Source organism: Sphaerodactylus townsendi, linkage group LG03 (assembly GCF_021028975.2).
Source record: "Sphaerodactylus townsendi isolate TG3544 linkage group LG03, MPM_Stown_v2.3, whole genome shotgun sequence".
Lineage (NCBI taxonomy): Eukaryota > Metazoa > Chordata > Lepidosauria > Squamata > Sphaerodactylidae > Sphaerodactylus > Sphaerodactylus townsendi.
In genome coordinates this window covers 133,644,907-133,665,281 of record NC_059427.1, presented here as the reverse complement: position 1 = coordinate 133,665,281, position 20,375 = coordinate 133,644,907, and the positions used below count along the sequence as shown (strand labels likewise).

Below are 20,375 nucleotides of genomic sequence, written 5' to 3'. Positions count from 1 at the left end.
TAAAGGTACCTTTTTCCACAGAGAGACCTCGATTAAGACCAAACTAGTTAGATTTCAAGGGAGGGCAGAATTAGTATAGCCATTCAATTCATTTTGAGGTCAGCCAAATATGTATTGTATCTAGAATATCTGGAGTTTTAAAATTTATTTAATTTTTCAGAAAAATGTAATTAAAATATTTAATTTAATTTTAAAGCATTATTCAATGATGCCTCTGGTGATTTCAGTCTAAAACTTCACATTTTCAATGTACCACTATGAAATTCACAGGGCTTTTGTGTTCTCTTTCAAATGAAATGTTAGCGGAACATTTTGTGCTGAAAACAGATGGAATTAACTTCAGAAATACAAAGCCAGCCATAACAGTTAATATTTCTTAACCATACACTTTTTAAATACTGGTGATTTTATGAAGGGATATGGGCATATGAGATATACCTTACCGGAGGAACAATTTCACATCCCTGTCTAACATATGTGTGTCACTTCCTATTTGTTTTCTACTTAGGTAACAAAGCCATCTCTAAAGAAGCAAAATAACTTTAATCTTTATAGGACTTTATTGTTACAAAGTTTAGTTTTCAAGTGATTCTTAAGCTTTGTAAACACTGCTGAGCAAAAACTAATGTGTGGTTGCCTTTTAATCATGTAGCAGATGAGTTAGGTGGGTGCACAAATCTGGAGAACAGCATCTGTAAAGACAGTCTTCCTTTCCTTTCTCTAGCCTTGCTCTTCGGTCAAAAGGTACCCCCCCCCCCCCATGTTGGACTGCGCAGAGAACAATATGGACGCCCACGCTGCTGGCGTAAGGGATGAATATGTTGGCAGAAGGGCTATTAGGCTGGCAGTGGGATGCTGCACAACTGCGTAGTGTGCGAACCCAGAAGCTATCATGCATGCCAGTTCCCCTCTGCCTCAGGAGCCCATACTGGCATGGATGGGGGTGTCACGGCACTTTCAGGGGCAGTTTCAGCCTGGGAGTGCCCCCTTTTTGAAGCCAGACTTATTTCACCAAAACGGGCGGCATAAGTCATTCCCTTTTTTTCCCCTCCTCCAGTGCCTGCACTGCTGATTGCTTTTTTGGAGGCAATACTACAGCGCCATCCGCATTTGCTGCTCTGCTACCCCCTCCTTTGGATTGGGCTGCCTATAGACATTGATTTTAACATTGATATTAACATTGATGGACCAATGACCTGATTCAGTATAAAACAACTTCATGTGTGTGATGAGTTCAAGAGTTAGGCAAAATATTTAAAAAATGGTCTCTGACATGCTTCATTGCCATGGTCTGTGTGGGTTTAGATGATGCTACTCTTAAGAATGGATTTGATATATGTGGCTGTGGTGGATAAGAGTATGTTCAGTAGTAATTCACTGAGTAGTAAAATGTTGGCAATTCTGTTTCATTAGAACCTTTGTACTGCACTGTTTCATTAGAACCTTTGTACTTTGTACTGTTTGTAAAAATCCCATTATTGTTTGTAGCCTGATTTAATTTTGTGGTACCGGTAGTGAGTGACTGATTGAATAGTGTAACTGACAGTCTCTTTAAACAAACATCAAAATTCAGAAACAATATTGATAACACAGCACTATGAGCAAATATATCATTCCCTAAGACTTAGTGTACAAGTTTGTACACACATATTGTCCCGTTCCCCCTACAGGGTCCCTGGCAAGGGCCCGGTTGTTTTCCCTCCTTCCCTTACCTGGGGGTTGTTAATCCCGGCCTCACCCCCAATCTCAAGTGAGTGGTCCACACCCACCAGGCTTTTGAGCCACAGGGTGACTAAGAAGGAACTGCCTCTGAGCTACCTTCACTCACACCCTCCTCAGCTTAGCCAAGAGCCCTGCAAGCCCACTCAGATCAGCTTGCAAGTCTGACAGCCTTGGCTTCCCTCCAACAACTTTCCCTATCTCTCCCTCCTCTTCCACACTCTGCTTTTCTCCACCACTCTCACTCCCTCCTTCTCCCAAACACCAAAAACCTTCCCCTGTTCCAAATCTCCTCCCTCTTTATCCCCTTGCCCTCTTCCAGTTTCCCTGCCTCCCAGCCAAAAGAGTCCTTGGCTACGCCCCCTTTCTGAGGTTGGGCTCTCCCTCCATTCATGTTGGGCCACTCAGAGCCATCCCATCCCAAGTCTGTTTCCTGTGCTCCTGGTGCCACAGCCCGGCCTCCTGGTAAGCCCTGTCCCGCTTGCTCTTCCCAGCAGCGACCTCCAACTGTCTTGTTAGGCCACTGGGAATTCGGGTCCTCCCTGCTGGCTGCTGCTGCCTGAGCAATTCTTTGCTGACCCCCAGGCCTCCCTGTCCCCCATTGGGCCGCCCAGGCATCTCTGCCAGCTCCGGCCGTCTGGGTGGTCCCCGCCTCATCGTCTCCCTTCCCCTCCAAACTGGTGAGTGAGAGGGAGGTGCTTCGGAGGTTGCAGGAGTCTGGGGAGGGGGCTGCCCCCGCTCCTGGACACATATAGTGTAAAATGTACATTTTTCATATTATAAATTACAGGGAAGCTCTTTTACTGTTGCGTTCTTCCATGTTCTGCTCAGAATCATATGTCCATAAATTGTTCTTGATCTATTAAGATGGAAAGGATTTGCCCTTCTCTTGGGAAAGGGTATTAGACTTTTCAAGGATCCAACAAATTTATAATTGCTAGAAATCCAGTCTTGCATGATTTTCTTCACAGTGGCACCAGAACGTGGCATTTATGTGACACAAAGCTCTGTCACAGAGGTGTCCTTTTCTGTCTGTCTGGGAGTTCCTCTGTTTCAGTGTTCATCAAAGAACTGGGCAGACACTTGTACTGAATTCCATGGGCACGAATTTTTAATAACTTGTCAGATAATTTTCCTTATATAGGTTGCTATTATAGATCTTGTTGCTTCCATGTTGCTATTATTGAGAGCAAGACTACACTACTAGGTTGTCAAAACCCGGTCTACTTTATCAGTCTGGGATTTTAAAAGAACTGTACCATTCTTACGAATGCAATTTTTTAGATTAGAAGCAGCATCTACAGACTTAGTGATTTCAAATGTGATCTCCATCCAGGCCTGTAGGAGCTTCCTTTTTATAAATGCAACCAGCACCACACGCACATCTCAAATTACTAAGTTGGTGGCTAAGTTCTGCCTGGTAGTTCATAAATTTCACCATAATTTAATGGAACAGAATTTTTAAAAAATGTTTTAAATTGGATTAAATTAAATTATAATATTGGTTTTAAGTTACATTAAATGTATTAGTTATAATTCTGTGATCAAACAATCAAAAGTGTAATGTGTTTTGTTTTATGTATTTTTGAACTTTTGGTCTTTGACTGTAAATAAAATTTGATTTGAGGGTTTAATGCTATATACACAAAATATTTTTTTCATTGAGTTTGTATATAATGTGTTGCTATTTTCTCTACTTGCAGTGCGAGATGCAAAAAACCTAATTCCTATGGATCCAAATGGGCTTTCAGATCCTTATGTGAAGCTGAAACTTATTCCAGATCCTAAGAATGAAAGTAAACAAAAAACAAAAACCTTTCGCTCTACTCTTAATCCAAGTTGGAATGAAACATTTACATTGTAAGTTGGATTCTGATACTTTTTCTAGCAATAGTTTTGTTTCCATACATTGCATTCTATTTCTGTAAAATTGTTGAAATGGCAACAGTTTTCTTCTTTCCTTTGTAGTAAATTAAAACCTACAGACAAAGATAGAAGGTTATCTGTTGAAATCTGGGACTGGGATCGAACAACTCGGAATGATTTCATGGGCTCTCTTTCTTTTGGCGTGTCAGAACTCATGAAAATGCCAGCATGCGGATGGTAAGTATTTCCTTAGTACAACAGAGGGTTGCTGTGACGGATTAGGCCCAGATAAAAGGGTTAATTTTTAGAAGGTGCAGAAAAACTGGCCTTAGCAACACTTAATGTAAATGTAGACACCTCCTGATTGGCTGGCGGAGACACAGCCTAGACCCTAGAGCCACAGGTAGGGGGAGCTAGGGACTATAAAAACAGGGAACAGTCTGTCAAAAGGGAGGGAGAAAAAAAGGTTTTGTGACAGAAGGAGCTGTTTGATTTTGGGGAACTGAGATCTTGAACTGGCAGACAGAGGGTCGCAGTTTTGGGCAGGTGGTCAGTCAGACTCTTATCAGAGAAACAGATCCTTCAGTCTGGAGATCATGTCAAGTGGCAGTGAGACCAGTGAGAGACAGAGAGAGGAAGGCTAGGTGGTCAGACTCCTCTAAAGTAATCTCATACGGTCAGGGAGGAACAATAGTTGTTAAAGGCTAAATAGCCTGGATCTCTGAATTAGGGAAACTTCATGTGAAGGCCCTCCTAAAGTCAGTGACCATTCCCTTTTGTGATAAAGGGCAGGTGAACTAGGAGTGTGCTTGACTGCGGGTGGAAAGTTTTCCCTCAAGAGGCACCCATGGGTGAATAAATCTTTTCTGAAACTGAAACCTGTAATAACTAAGAAGAAGAAAACTGTTCTATAACATCTAAGAAGTATCTGCCTGAGGTAACACTTATGCGCCTCTCTGAACCATCAACCTGAGAAGAGAAGTCTGTTAAATAAAAATCCAGTTTTTGAGTTTTCAACTTTCAAGAGCCTCTCTATACGTTTCATTTGGTTCAGTTTATGGTGGCAGCATTTAGAAACTATAGAGTAGTTTGCCCTGACAGGATTTTCTGTTTAAATGCCAGTGTGTGTGAGTGAGTTAAGGGGAGTGCCATAGTCCAACAAAGTCAGCTACCCAAACATCCACCTCAGGGACAGGCTTCCCTCCCTTTTTGGGACCTCTGTTTTCCCTCAGGGAGTGGGTGCTGCTGCAGTTGGCAACCTCAGGTGGTGACTGGAGATCTCCTGGGAGTACAACTGATCTCCAAGGCACTGAGATCAGTTCATCTGGACCACATGGCCCTTTTGCAAGGTGGACTCTGTAGCATTATACCCCATTGGACCCTTCCCGCCATCACGACATTTATCAGGTTGACTTTGTTTACTGGGTGGTTTTCCATTGCCTTCCCCAGTCATCACTTTACCCCCAGCAAAGATTACAATGACTAGACAAATGTTTTCTTTTTGAAAAAGACATAGCCATAATTGATGCTGACCCCACATCATGAAAAGGTGAGTTCTTCCTGTTCAAACAAGACTCGTGTGGACTGAACAAACCATTCACGTTTTGGTTATGTGTTTTCAATGTAGTTTTCTGACAAATCACTAATCTCAAGTTTGTGCGTGCTTATACGGAGAAAGTTCTATTGAACTCAGTAGAATATTCTTCTGAATTAAACAGGTATATAAATATAGTGAAATACCCCTGAACTATGTAGATATTAAGAAAAATAGAACAAATTAGACTTTTTGCCGCAAGCATTCTGCATTCCCGTCATCATCAGCTTGTGGCTTTCATGGATTGTTTTAATACTCATGAGTGCATATTGGTTTTTAATGTGATTATTGTATTATTTTAACTTTGCTGCCCCAACACAGTATAGACATTTTCTGGAGAGGCAACATATACTAAAAAAAAAAATGTTTCATTAGATAAAATATTTTCCATTCATTCCACAGGTACAAACTGCTTAATCAGGAAGAAGGCGAGTATTACAACGTTCCAATACCAGAAGCCGATGAAGATGGAAATGCAGAACTGAGGCAGAAATTTGAGGTAAGAATGTATCTGCATACTGTGGAAACAAGGGCAATCTGTAGCCTGGTCCTGCAATGGCACTTTACAACATACTGCCACAGAACGAAACAGACTTACCCCTTCTTTTATAATACAGCTATTTTACTATCCTTCACAGATCTCCAATTATATCTCTTCCTGGGATTTGCTGTTGAGTTTTGTGTTGTTTGTGGGGGTGAGGTTGGTCTTTATATTAGGATGAAGCCATTTGGCAGCACATCATGACATCTAAATAAATGTTAACTATGGTTGCTGTGATGTAAGATGTAGTGTTTCTGATGACCAGAGCCATTGCAGCTGGGTCCCAACTACTGATTTTGTGTTTGAGGGTTCCATCTTTGCTGCTTCTAATTATAGGTTTGGTTTGTTGCACTTAGATTTTTCCAAAGTCAACCCTCTGTTTCCTTCATGAAACCATGGAGGCAGTGCAATCCAGGGGGGAGCAGTTGTGCTGCGGCCAGGGATGACGCAGCCATGCTGCCTCCTAAGAGGCTTGCTGGACTGCGGCCAGCAATCTGGCTTCACCATCGGTTTTGCTTGTGTAAGTTCACGCTGGCAAATGGGAGCATTCCCAGACCGAAAGGGTTCAGGAAGCTGACTCATTCTGACCTCACTTCCAGCAACACCCTGTTTGGCAACAGCACAAGCTCCTGGTATAAGTACCCCAGCGCTGTCATAAGTGGGTAGTAAAGGTAGTAAAAATTGAAATTAACAAATGAGGTTTTAAGGGAAATATGTAGCAAGGAATATTGGGGAAGAGGTATCCTGAGCATGAACTAAATAGTGGACTGTGGATAAGGACAGATTTTAATGCAACTGGAAGGGCAGCAAAGGGCTGGGTTGGGTTGGGCTTGGGATCAAAGGGAAGGGAGGGAAATATGGATATGCAGTCATGTAATTTTTTTTCTTGAGGAGTGTATCGTTTAACTGCACTTGGTTAAGTTTTCCAGCAGTTCTGAACTGTGATTATAAATGTTGATTTTAATCCTTTTATGTATTTTATCTATGTTGTAAGTCACCTTGGGCTCTGTAAGGAAGAAAGACAGCTAATAAATGTTGTAAATAAAAAAAAATAAAAATGACTTTTTCAAGAAAGTTAATGACAGTACTGTCTATAGGATACCTCATTCATATAACATCATTTAACAGCAGACACCACAGCAGCATCACTATGGCAGATTCTGCCGGGCAGGGGCAGCAGCATTCCACCAACATATATGATGCTGAGGTGCGAGCGGCCCCAGAGCAGCTGCTGCCCACAGAAGCCCCTCCACATGAAGGCATCTCCATTTCCTTTCCCTGCACTCACCTTCTGTCAGGATGCCAGTCTGTTGGGAGGTAGAATTTCTGCCTGCAGATGGTGTTGCTGTTATCTCTTCTTTCCCAACCTTGAAGCTCAGCGGCCGAGACTGTGTTCCATGTTGGTTTCTGTAAACTGTCTATTCTCATGTTGGGGTGGGGAATGCTTCTTCATATTATCAATTGTCTTGACTGGAATATGCCAGAACTCACTTTGCCTTTTGTGCCTATGTTTCCAATAAAATCCTCGAGACCATCAAGTGAGTTATTGTTTTGAACTGGGACTTAACATTAAGAGAGTTCTGGATTGTTTCCAACTTCATGCTCCCATCGCCAGCTGAAGTTGAGACTTTCTACAAGGTGATCATGGCTTTTCTTCAAGGTCTCTCTGGGGCACCCAGACAGGACTCTGAATGCCCTAACTTTGAGGACATTGTTGCAAAATATAGAATGGATGAATTCGATGTGGAGGCCTGGAAGTCTAACTTAGCTTTAGCAGCCCCCACTCAACAGCAGAGAAGTACCGTCGGGCTGGAAGGTTCCTTGCATGAGGACCTCCCCCCCTCAGACTGGGGCTATTGGATTACAAAGATACAACTTGGACTGACCTGGGTGGTGGAGTACATCGAGGAGAACCAAATGAGGAACAATCAGTAAGACAGAAGAGGGCAATATGGCGTGCTCAATCTGTAACCGCGGCAGATGACTCAGATTCTGGCTCAACATGCACAGTGGATGTCTCGGGACAAACATGACGGCGGGACTAGGAACTGACCGTATCCCAAGCTGAGATCTGCCAACTTTGCAGTCAAATTGAGCACCTAGTACTACAAGCATGAGCCGTGGAGGCTACAGTGAAGCAACTACAAGCTTGGGCGAGCCACCCAAGAACTACCAGTGCACCAATAATAGTTCCGGGAGGTCCCAGCGATAACCAGCCACTTCCATCTCTACCACCGGCACTGATACCTTTGTCCCATCAGCCACCACCACCGATTCCGCCAAGGGGCATGGCTCCTGCACTGGCCAAGGCTCCGCGCAGACAGCTGAATGAGCGTTTTGATGGCACCCCACAACGCCTGCCCTACTTCATTGTGCAAGTAGATGCCCATATGCGGGACTATGGATAACAGTATGCTAGTGAAGTTGAAAGAGTGCGTGATGTGGAAGCGCTGCTGGAAGGGGAGGTCGCTGACTGGTATGTGGACTTGTTTCATCGGCAAGCCACCAACCTGCACTCCCTACAGCAATTCATGATGGCCTTGCGGAGGTGCTTGGAGAACCTGTTCCTAGAAGAGCAGTCCAAATGAAAAACAATGAAGCTGCGCCAGGGGAACAAGCCCTTTGTAGAGTTTTCTGAGAAGTTTAGGGCCTTTGCCAGCAAAATCCTGGATTGGCCTGACCAAGTGCTAGTGTATGCATTGAAAGAGGTCTAAACCCAGACTGAGACTCTGGGCATTGGTGAACGGCAATCCTAACACTTTAATGGAGTGGATTGTCTTGGCTGGTGAGATGGATTCGAGAATAATGGAAGACCAATCTTATGGATCTGAATTTCTCCTGGGGTGGCGAGCTGGGCCGGTAGCCTTCACGGGGTCCCATCAGGCCACCAGCGGGCAGCTTACTCAAACCAAGAAGACCCCTTATGCCCACAGGTGACAATTGGGTCTTTGCTTGTATTGTGGGGATAGCGGTCAGCTAGCTGCCAACTGTCCAGCAAAACCGCAGCAAAAAAGCACTGCTCAGCATCGCTCCACAAAGGCTACGCCTCCAAAGTCTAGCAAAGTCAAGAAAGGGAACTCTAAAGCGGCTGTGGGGTTGGTTCCAGACTCTGAAGAGGATAAAGTCGGAGTGGGTCTGGTGACTAATTCTTGTAATCCAGAACCATCGCCTGAGCCTGCTGAACAGATGAGTGCTGACCAGGGACCCATAGTATTGCCTATGATTGTTACCAATCCCCCAAAAGGGACCCGTATTCTGGTGCAGGCCCTAGTCAGTTCTGGGTGCTCCCATTGCTTAATGCATCCCAGTATGTTGGATGACTTAGGACTCACTTTGATTCCTTTGTGCAGCCCATTCAGTTTACCCGAATGGATGGCAGCCCCATGGAAGGGCCGGCAGTGACGTTCAAAACTGAAAAAGTTGGAGTGGGTCTGGTGACTAATTCTTGTAATCCAGAACCATCGCCTGAGCCTGCTGAACAGATGAGTGCTGACCAGGGACCCATAGTATTGCCTATTATTGTTACCAATCCCCCAAAAGGGACCCGTATTCTGGTGCAGGCCCTAGTCAATTCTGGGTGCTCCCATTGCTTAATGCATCCCAGTATATTGGATGACTTAGGACTCACTTTGATTCCTCTGTGCAGCCCATTCAGTTTACCCGAATGGATGGCAGCCCCATGGAAGGGCCGGCAGTGACGTTCAAAACTGAAAAAGTCCTCGTCCAATGCGACCAACATTGGGAACGCCGTAGCTTTGTCATTGCTAATGTATCCAAATACCCTGTGGTTTTGGGAATGCCATGGCTGGTGGAGCATGACCCCACTATCAAATGGGCAAATCACATTGTGAGATTTACTGACTCACCCCGCGGCAGCCATATGCACCCTAACCCCCCAACATCAGTACATTCCTACACTCCTCAATCCCGTCGGTGGGACAGTGGCAGCGGCAGCACCTATGGGGGATCCCACTGAGGGCATTCCCCAACCATATCGGAACTTGCATAAGGTGTTTGAAGAAAAGGAATGTGATTCTCTACCCCCTCACCATACAACTGACTGTAAAATAGAACTGGTACCCGGTGCAAAACTTCCAAAAGGGCATCTTTACCCCATGAGCCCGGTAGAGGATGCTGCACTGCAGGGGAGGGTTGGATAAAAACCTAGTGAGGAACTTTATTCGAAAGGCCACCAGCATTTTTGCAGCTCTGGTCCTGTTTGTAAAAAAGAAAGATGGATCCCTTCAGTTGTGCACAGACTATCAAGGTGTCAACTCCATTTCCAACTCCAACAAATATCCTCTTCCAACTCATCAAAGAGTTGCTGGCCAGTCTGGGCAAGGGGCGCCTTTTCACTCAGTTGGACTTACATGAGACCTTTTACCAGGTTATAATCTCTGAAGGCTTTGAGCATTTAACTGCCTAACACCAAATATGGCCAATTTGAATATCAGGTGATGCCCTTTAGGTTAAGTGGAGACCCAGGGGTATTCATGAATTTGATCAATGACTTTTACAGGATTCGCTGTTTAAAGGAGTGGTGGTGTACTTAAATGGTGTACTCATCTACTCCCAGGATGAAGAATCTCATATTCATTTAGTACGGGAGGTATTACAACGACTTTTAAACAACTCCCTGTATGTGAAACTATCTAAATGTGCCTTCCATGGACTTTCTGGGTTATCAGGTCTCGGCTGAGGGGGTGGAAATGGATCCAGCCAAAGTCCAGCATGTGTCACGTTGGCCACCTCCACTCGCAAACAGCTCCAGTCGATTCTGGGCTTTGCAAATTTCTATTGAGATTTAATTCCTAATTTTGCCGAGCTAGCATTGCCGCTCACAGACTTGTTGCGCACCAAAGGGAAAGAACCCTCCGCCTCACGTCCCAATACCCCTTTAGGATGGTCTGACTCCTGTTCACTGCCGTTCAACTCCCTTAAACATGACTTTACTTCTGAGCCCATTTTGAAGTATGCTGACCCTGCTTTTCCATTTGTTGTTCATGTGGATGCCTTGGACAAAGCCTTAGGGTCAGCTTTCCTTCAGAGAGGTACTGATGGCAAATTGCATTCCTGTGCTTACCTCTCCAAGAAATTTACAGGCTCTGAAGTTAATTGGACTGTAGGAGATAAGAAAACTGGGGCTATCAAACATTGATTAGAGGGGCGGAAGTTCCATTTAAAGTATGGACTGATCATAAAAACTTGGCTGCATTGAGCACCCCAGGATGTCTCTTTGCTACACAGCTTTGCTGGATGGACTTCTTTTCCCGCTTTAATTTCACCATTCATTTTTTCCCAGGTAAATCTAACCATCTGGCTGATGCTCTCTCTTGCCTCCCAGAGGGGGCGGCCGAGGGGGTGGAGCTGCGGTCACTTCAGACTATCTTGTCTCCTGCCCAATTTGGGATGATGGTGACAATCCGTTCTCAAACACACCTCCAAAGCACGCCAGTTGCCGCCCTGAGTGTTTCTCCATCCAGCAAACTGCTCTCCTCCTGCTTGGAGGCGAATAAGCTACCGGTCTCACAGGAAGAAGGCGGTTCCTCGCTCACTCTCTGGGATGGGTTGTGGAGGTGGGGAGAATTGTTGTTTGTGCCACCCGCTCTGTGCAAAGAAATCATCCAGCATGATTCCAAAGCAGCAGGACATTTTGGCTTTGTGAAAATGCTCCACCTCCTCTGGAGACAGTTTTGGTGGCATTCCATGTGTAAAGACATTGGTGGCAAATGTGTAAAGACATTGAGGTTTACATCAAGGGGTGTCCCACCTGTGCTATGGCTAAGAATATTCCGGGCAAACCACAGGGGCTCCTGCACCTTCTTCCAGCTCCAATGCCTCTCAATGGACTTTATTACTGACATGCCTGTTAGTCATGGCAAAACTGTAACTCTTCCTGAAGTAGACACACTTCATCCCCTGTTCATCCATCCCCAGAAGCTGGCTAAACTGTTTAAACAGCACATTTTTTTTTGGAAAGGTAGGCTTCTGACAAAATAATCTCTGATGGGGCAGCCAATTCATGTCAAAATTCTGGAGTGGGTTCTTAAAGCTGCTGGGGTGGGGGGGGGGGAGAAGCAAGCTTTATCATCAGCTTACCATGCCCAAAACGATGGCCAGTCAGAACGCTCGAATCAAACATTGGAACATACCTTTGGTGTTACAGTAATTACCATGAGGACAATTGGGTGGACCTGCTACCTTATGCTGAATATGCCTATAATAATGCCATGCACAGCAGCACAGGAAAAACCCTTTTGAAGTTGTTTCCAGGTGATCAGGCAAGCCTCTGCCCTTGCTGGGTCAACCTGCTGTGAAACCTCCCAAATTGCAGGAATGGCTCCAACAAATTGTAGAGAGCTGGGATCCCATCCTGCAAAAAGCAAAGGATACTCAAAAGAAGTAAGCCAATAGGCATTGGCGACCCGTCACTCTGGTAGATATGGTCTACCTGTCTACAAAAAACCTCAGAGATTCATAAATACACAAAGTACATTGGTGCTTTGAAAGTGATACGTGTGATTAATGAAGTGACAGCCCAGCTTGAGTTACCTAAGGCTTTGCATAAAATTCACCCTGCCTTTCATTACAGCCTTCTCAAGAAAGCCGCTGCCCTAGACGCCTGGCAATCCACCCCATCTCATCCTCCTCCAGTTCTTCTTGATGGTGTGAAGCACTATGAACTGCAGGAGATTCTGGACTCATGAATCTATCGTAACCGCTTGCAATACTTGGTGTCCTATAGAGGTTATTTACCTGGACAGAATGAGTGCGTGAACACTGATGACATCAGAGCCCCAAAGTTCATTAAAGCTTTTCGTTGTGCCTATCCAGGCAGACCAGGGGAAGGGCCTTAGGGGAGGTGGAAATGTCAGGATGCCATTCTGTTGGGAGGGGGGATTTCTGGAGTGTGCTTCTGCCTGCAGATGCTGTTGCTGTTATATCTTCTTTCCCAACCTTGAAGCTCAGCTGCCGAGACTGTGTTCCAGGTTGGTTTCTGCAAACCGTCTATTCTAGTGGGGGTGGAGAATGCAGGAAAAGCACAGCGCTGCCTCGATTCAGAGGTAGCGGCTGTGTAAACAGCACCCCTGGAACAGTGATTTTACCGATCCATGAACACTGTTTTTCACCCATGCGGAATCCACCTATGACTCTGCTTGCACAGAACAATCAAATGTTTCTGGTTTTGAATTGAATGCATTTCTATCACACCTTTTCTTTTCTAAGTTGTACTATATTTTTAATTGTTTATAAGTTTATTTTTCTGCTACTAAAATGTTTGCTTTTGGTGGACACTGTTTTCCATGGACACTGTTTTTCGCCCATGTGGAATCCACCTATGACTCTGCTTGCATAGAACAATCAAATGTTTCTGGTTTTGAATCGAATGCATTTCTATCACACCTTTTCTAAGTTGTACTATATTTTAATTGTTTACCTATAAGGTTATTTTTCATGCTCCTAAAATGTTTGCTTTTGGTGGACGCTGTTTTCCATGGACACTATTTTTCACCCATGCGGAATCCACCTATGACTCTGCTTGCACAGAACAATCACATGTTTCTGGTTTTGAATCGAATGCATTCCTATCACACTTTTCTTTTCTAAGTTGTACTATATTTTAATTGTTTATCTATAAGGTTATTTTTCTGCTCCTAAAATGTTTGCTTTTTGGACAGTGATAACATGGTATATGAGTTGGTTGTTGTGGGTTTTCTGGGCTGTGTCGCCGTGGTTTGGTAGATCTTGTTCCTAACATTTCGCCTGCATCTGTGGCTGGCATCTTCCGAGGTGTATTACACCCTCAGAAGCTGCCAGCCACAGATGCAGGTGTAACGTTAGGAACAAGATCTACCAGACCACAACCACGCAGCCTGGAAAACCCACAACAACGAGTTGAATCTGGCCGTGCAACCTTCAACAATACATGGTATATGAGCTTTTCTTTTGCTTATTCTTACTAATAATCTATCATTCAGATAAATATCTTGTGTATTTTGTCTTTGGCTGCTAAGTAATTGCTTTGTAGAGTGATAGGAAAATACAGGCTACAAAAAAACCCTTTACAAAACCAACTAAGGTGAAGTTTGCATAGTTAACTAACTGGGAACATGTCAGGATGCCTTTTGCTGTTGGGAGGGGGAGCTGTTGGCTTTATGCTCTTTGCTTTTGCAGGTGCTTATCTGCCTGTCCTTGGAGTTCTGTGGATGGGACGAGCTCTGAGACTGGACATCTTTCTAATGTTTTGGTTCACATGGGGGGTAGGGATATACTGCAACATATTATCAACAGTTCTAGTGCCTTTTCGTGAGAACTACCTTTCGCTGTTACTCTCATGTCATCAAAGATATCCTGGAACCCATTAAGTGAGTTATTGTCTGAATGGGGAGTTTGACATTATGACAGTTCTGCACTGTTCTGTTGTCTACTTCATGCTTCCATCACCAACTGAAGTTGCGCATGTACTTTTGGCGATTATGGCCTTTTTCCAAGAACTTTCAGGGGCCCCTCAGCGGAGAGCTGAAAGCCCCACGTTTGCTGACTTTATTGCACATTTATGGAGGAAGAATTTGACAAGGCTTTGAAGTCGGATATGGCCTCGGCACTCCCTCGAGGTCCAGAGGAGTACATGTGGTTCAGGCAGAGGGACCTCTCTGACTTTGCTGCAAAAGGACCGCCGCATTCCTGGAAGGGAACCGTGGGATTACTAAACTGTTCAGTGGAGTGATACAGGTGGAGGAGCACGGCCTAGGTTTTTGGGGGAGACATGAGCTGATTGAAGGAGAAGTGCAGCTTGGCTTACCCAACCCATGGCCACTCTTGAGGAATCTGATTCTGAGACAGATCTCCCAGGGGACACTAAGAAACCATTTGATCAGTGGGATCACACACGGTGGAAGTACCAGGTGGAGATTCATCAGCTCTGGAGGGATATTGAGTTGCTGCAGGTTCGGGCACAGACAGCAGATCCAGCTCGCAATCAGCCTGCAGATGGTAACCAGCAGGGCAACATTGCCCAACAAGCCACTCAGACTATGGACATCCAGATGAGTGGGCTGGCACTTCCGCTGCCAATTCAGCACCCTCCACCTCAACCAGCACCACCGGTGGTCCCTGTTCCATTGATGCCTGCTCCCTTGCCTCGTAGGCAGCTAAATGTGAGATTTGACGGCATCCTGAAACGCTTGCCTTATTTCCTAGTGCAAGTGGATATTCACATGCAAGATCATGGGCAACAGTATACTAGGGAGGTGGAGAGGGTTCATGATGTGGGTGTGCTGCTTGAAGGGACAGCGGCTGACTGGTATGTGGATTTGTTCCACCAACATGCTCCCGAACTCCGCTTGCTTCAACAATTTATGATGGCCTTACATTGGTGCTTTGAAAATCCCTTTTTGGGGGAGCAAGCCAAGAGAGAAATTATGCGTATGCGCCAAGGGAATAAACCATTTGTGGAGTTCTCGGAGCAGTTCCGGGCTCTGCTTAGTAAGATCCCCAATTGGCCAGAGCAAGTGCTTCTCTATGCCTTTAAGAAAGCCCTTAACCCAAAGTTGAGGCATTGAGCTCTGGTGAATGGAAACCCAGGCCCCTTCCGCACAGGCATAATAATGCGTTTTCAAACCACTTTCACAACTGTTTGCAAGTGGATTTTGCTATTCCGCACAGCTTCAAAGAGCACTGAAAGCAGTTTGAAAGTGCATTATTCTGCATGTGCGGAATGAGCCTCAGATACTCTGATGAAATGGATCGTGTTGGCTGGAGAGACTGAAACCCAGATGATGGATGCCCAAAGTTATGATAATAAGCCTTGGTCTGGTCGCCGTCAGGGGCAATTAGCCCCAGCGGGATCTTGTAGGGCCCGAAGTCACCAGCCTGTGGAACCGGAAGAGACACCCTATGCCCAACATCACCGGTTGGGGCGGGGACAGCAGTCACCTGGCAGCCACCTGCCCAGCCAAGCCAGCAGTCAAGGAGCCTACCCAACAATGAGCAACTAAACCTGCCGCTTCCAAGTCAAGTAAGCTGAAAAAGGGGCTCTCTAAAGTGGCCTTCCAGCCAATCTTGGCTAATGAGATTAATGATGAGGAAGAGATGGGGGTTGGATTCGTGACTAATGGCCGCCATCGGGAACTGCTTCCTCCTGCTGTGGAATGGGTGAGTGTTGACCGGGGACCCCCAGTGTTGCCCATGATTGTCACCAACCCCCCAAAAGGAACTTGCATGATGGTACAGGCCCTGGTTGACTCAGGCTGCTCACACTGCCTCATGCATCCCAGTGTGGTGGAAGGGTTGGGTCTTTCTCCAATTCCCCTCCATAGAACCATCCAATTTCCCCAAATAGATGGCTGTCCAATGGAGGGCCCTCCAGCAGCTTTCAAAACTGGAAAACTTTTAACTCAATGCGCTCAACACTGACAACACCGCAGCTTTATCATTGCCAATATAGCCAAATACCCGATAATTTTGGGGATGTTGGAGAAACACGATCCTACCATCAAACGGGCGGATCGCTTTTTACGATTCACAGATCCTCCTCGTGGCAGCCACTTTCAATCAGATCCCCACCACCACCAACCACTGTAGAAGGAACGGCGGGGATGACTGCTTCCATGGAAAGTCCATCGGAGGGAGCTTCCGAAATTCCAGAGCCCTATCAGAACTTAAGTAAAGTTTTTGAAGAGAAGGGAATGTGATTTGTTTCCACCGCCTCATGAAACTGACTGTAAAATTGAATTAGCTCTGGGGGCCAAATTGCCCAAGGGCTGTCTCTATCCTATGAGCCTGGTAGAGGATGCTGCCCTTCAGGACTTTCTGAACAAAAACCTACCATGGAACTTCATTCAGAAAACCACCAGCAGCTTTGCTGCTCCGGTGATGTTTGCTAAGAAGAAGGATGGGTTTGTGTACTGACTACAGAGGGCTTAACTCTGTCTCCAACTCCAATAAGTACCCCCTTGATCAAAGACATTTTGGCCAGCTTGTGGAAGGTGCGATTGTTTACTAAACTGGACTTAGTGCTGCCAGGTTAAAATAGCAGAAGGTTATGAATCATTTGAATATCAGGTGATGCCCTTCGGGTTAAGTGGAGCTCCCAGGGTTTTCATGAGCCTCATCAACAATGTCCTTCAAGATTTGCTTTTTCAGGGGATGATGGTGTATTTGGATGATGTGCTCGTCTTCTCACAATATGAGGAATCCCATGTGCGATTGGTGTGGGAGGTCCTGCACAGACTCATGAACAACTCTCTTTTTGTTAAACTTTCAAAATGTGTCTTCCACCAAGAGAAGTTAGAGTTTTTGGGTTACTGAATTTCAGGTTTAGGGATCGAGATGGACGCTGCCAAGGTCCAGGATGTCCTGCGTTGGCCACCTTCTACTACCTACAAACAGTTGCAATCCTTTTTGAGCTTTGCAAACTTTTACCGTGACTTTATTCCTGATTTTGCTGAACTGGCATTGCCCCTTACTGATTTGCTATGCACCAAAGGAAGAGGGACCTCCGCTGCGTGCACCAACGCACCTCTCGGGTGGTTGGACTTTTGCCAAAAGGCATCTTTAAAAAGCCTTCACTTCTGAGACGATTCTTAGGCATGTGGATCCTGCTCTGCCGTTTGTGGCTCATGTGAACGCCTCTGATAAAACTCTTGGGGCAGCCCTTCTCCAGAGGAGGTTGGATGGGGTCTTACATCCCTGACTCTACCTTTCCAAAAAATCAGTGGCTCTGAGGTAAATTGGACTGTCAGAGATAAGGAAGTGGGAGCTATTAAACAGGCCCTCTCCACCTGGAGACACTGTTTGGAGGGGGCAGCAACTCCATTTGAAGTCTGGACTGATCATAAAAATCTGGCTGCTTTAAGTACCCCAGAGTGTTTATCAGCTAAGCAGCTCCGTTGGGCTGATTTCCCCCTCCCCCTCTTCAATTTCACCATTCACTTTTTCATGGGCAAGTCCAACCGTTTGGCAGATGCTGTTTCTTGCCTCGGAGGGGGTGGAGTTGCGGGCTCTTCAGACTATCCTCTCCCCCACCCAGTTGGGCATGACGGTTGTTACCTGATTGCAGACCCGCCTTCAGGACCCGCCTGTTACTGCCCCACTTGTTTTTCCTCCCAGCAAGCTGCTCTCCTCCTTCTTGGAGGTGGGGAAGCAACCCGTTCCCCCCGAGGAGGCTGGGCAGTTGCTGACACTTCATTATGGGTTGTGGAGGCAGGGTGATCTGCTATTTGTGCTGCCTGCTTTGCACCAAATTATCATCCAGCAGGGGCATGATTCCAAAACTGCAGAACATTTTGGCTTTGTGAAAACACTCCACCTTCTTAGGAGGCAGTTTCGGTGGCATTCTATGCGGAAGGATGTTGATGCCTACATCAGAGGCTGCCCCATGTGTGCCATGGCAAAATCAAACCCGGGTAAACCTCAGGGACTATTGCACCCGATTTCAGCCCCTAATGGGCCTTGGAAGGTCATTTCTCTGGACTTTATCGCTGATTTACCTGCTAGCCATGGCAAGACTATAATTTGGATGGTGGTGGATTTATTTTCTAAGCAAGCACATTTTACTCCCTGTTCATCGATTCTCAGTGCCCCCAAATTGGCTAAACTGTTCATTTAGTACATTTATCAGTTGCATTCCACTCCTGATAAAATCAACTCAGATAGGGGCAGTCAATTTGTCTCCAAGTTCTGAAGGGCATTCCTGCAGCTCCTGGGGGTGGAGCAAGCGTTATTTTCTGCTTATTACACCCAATCAGACGGCCAGTTGGAGTGCACAAATGAAACATTGGAACAATATCTCAGATGCTATAGTAACTACCATCAAGACAATTGGGTAGAGCTGCTGCCATATGCAGAATATGCTTACAACAATGCCATGCATAGTAGTACAGGTAAAACACCATTTGAAGTGGTCTCAGGTGGATCAACAAGGCCCCCCCCTTTCTTGGTTAGCCTGCTGTTGATCCCCCGGAACTACAAGAATAAATCCAACACATAGTGGAGGGCTGGGATCCCATCTTCCGGGCTCTTCAGAAAGCTAAAGACTCACAAAAGAAACAGGCTGACAAACATCGCCGTCATGTTAAACTTGCAGTGGGGGATATGGTCTACCTGTCCACAAAAAACCTCAGGGACATTCATAAGTACACCAAGTTGGGTCAAAAGTATATAGGGCCCTTTAAGGTGACTCGTATGATTGATGAAGTGACTTCCCAACTTGACCTGCCCAAGGCTTTGCATAAAATACATCCTGTTTTCCATTGCAGCTTGCTCAAGAAAGCCGCCTCTCCCGACGCCTGGCATCCAGCACCATCTCCTCCACCTCCAGTTCTGATTGATGGTGTCAAGCATTTTGAATTGCAGGAAGTGCTGGACTCTCGCATCTATCGAAACCGCTTGCAATATCTGGTGTCCTGGAAGGGTTATTTACCTGGACAGAATGAGTGGGTGAATGCTGATGACATCAGAGCCCCCCAACTCATTAAAGTTTTTCTTCGTGCCTGTCCAAGCAAACCGGGGGGAGGGCCCTGGGGAGCCGGAAATGTCAGGATGCCTTTTGCTGTTGGGGTGAGCTGTGGCTTTATGCTCTTTGCTTTTGCAGGTGCTTATCTGCCTGTCCTTGGAGTTCTGCGGCTGGGACAAGCTCTGAGACTGGACTCTTCCTACTGTTTTGGCTCACATGGGTGGGTGGGGATATTCTGCAACATATTATCAACAGTTCTGGCACCTTTTTTTCCAGAACTGTCTTTTGCTGTTACTCTCATGTCATCAATAAAATCCTTGAACCCATCAAGCGAGTTATTGTCTGAACAGGGAATTTGACAAAACAGTTGCTCCAAGAATGTCTTTAACTTTTGATTTATTTGTATATTTGCAGCATAAGCTGAATTTGAAGTGAGTTGACTCATAGTAATCTTATGCCAGTTCTGGAGCTCTTGAATCATTTTTTTCACATAATGAAACATGTAATTGCAGATTGTTACAGCTGGTTGGTGGAGTTCACAAAAAGAGTTACCCAAACTCTCAGCAGTGGTTTGTTGCTAGAACACCCTGGAGTTCTTTATTCATTCATTAACCTTAGAACCTTAACTTCTTGATTGGATGAATAAGCTAGATAAAATGTGCTACTTGGGATATTTACAGTACAGTTGGTTTGCACTGATTTGTCAAGCAAGTGTATTTTCCTCACAATTCTTGTATAGGTTCCCTGGAGAGAGGGCACAGAAATTGTCTTATAAATAAACAAATACAGATTCTGTAGATAACCCATACAGCCACTTTTCTTGGCTAGTCACATGCTTACATTGTCCTTCTCAGAAGCTGCAAAATGAGTGTTTGTTCCTACCTTGCTCACCAGGTTGGAGGCAAGTCCCAGGCCACAACACATCTCCCCACAAGGATTCTAAGGTTTGAGTCCACAGTCACAGTCCAGGGTCTAGCAGGGCAATCCACAATTGCAGCCCGAAAGCAGTCTAAGGCCAAATAGCAACATTCCAAGCGCTAAGCAAGTCAGCCAGGTTGCAGATGAGTTGATCTATCACTGGCTGCAGTCTTATATAGGGAATTTCCCTACAGGGGTTCTGGGTCCTATATTAGGTTTCTCCTCACAAGACTCAGGCCTTTTGCCTGGGGCCATTTGTTCCCCTTTTCCAGGTATATCAC

The 20,375-nt window shown here is 45.5% G+C and overlaps 1 protein-coding gene across 2 annotated transcripts in view; it reads left to right on the top strand.

Annotated features, from left to right (window-relative positions):
* The window catches only part of PRKCA (protein kinase C alpha), a 255,714-nt gene that overhangs the window by 185,848 nt on the left and 49,491 nt on the right, over positions 1 to 20,375 (top strand). For both annotated transcript variants that reach the window (XM_048487199.1, XM_048487198.1), the window contains exons 6-8: positions 3,423 to 3,579; positions 3,688 to 3,822; positions 5,582 to 5,678. In XM_048487199.1, coding sequence (XP_048343156.1) covers positions 3,423 to 3,579; positions 3,688 to 3,822; positions 5,582 to 5,678 — 389 coding nt within the window. The remainder of the gene's footprint in view (positions 1 to 3,422; positions 3,580 to 3,687; positions 3,823 to 5,581; positions 5,679 to 20,375) is intronic.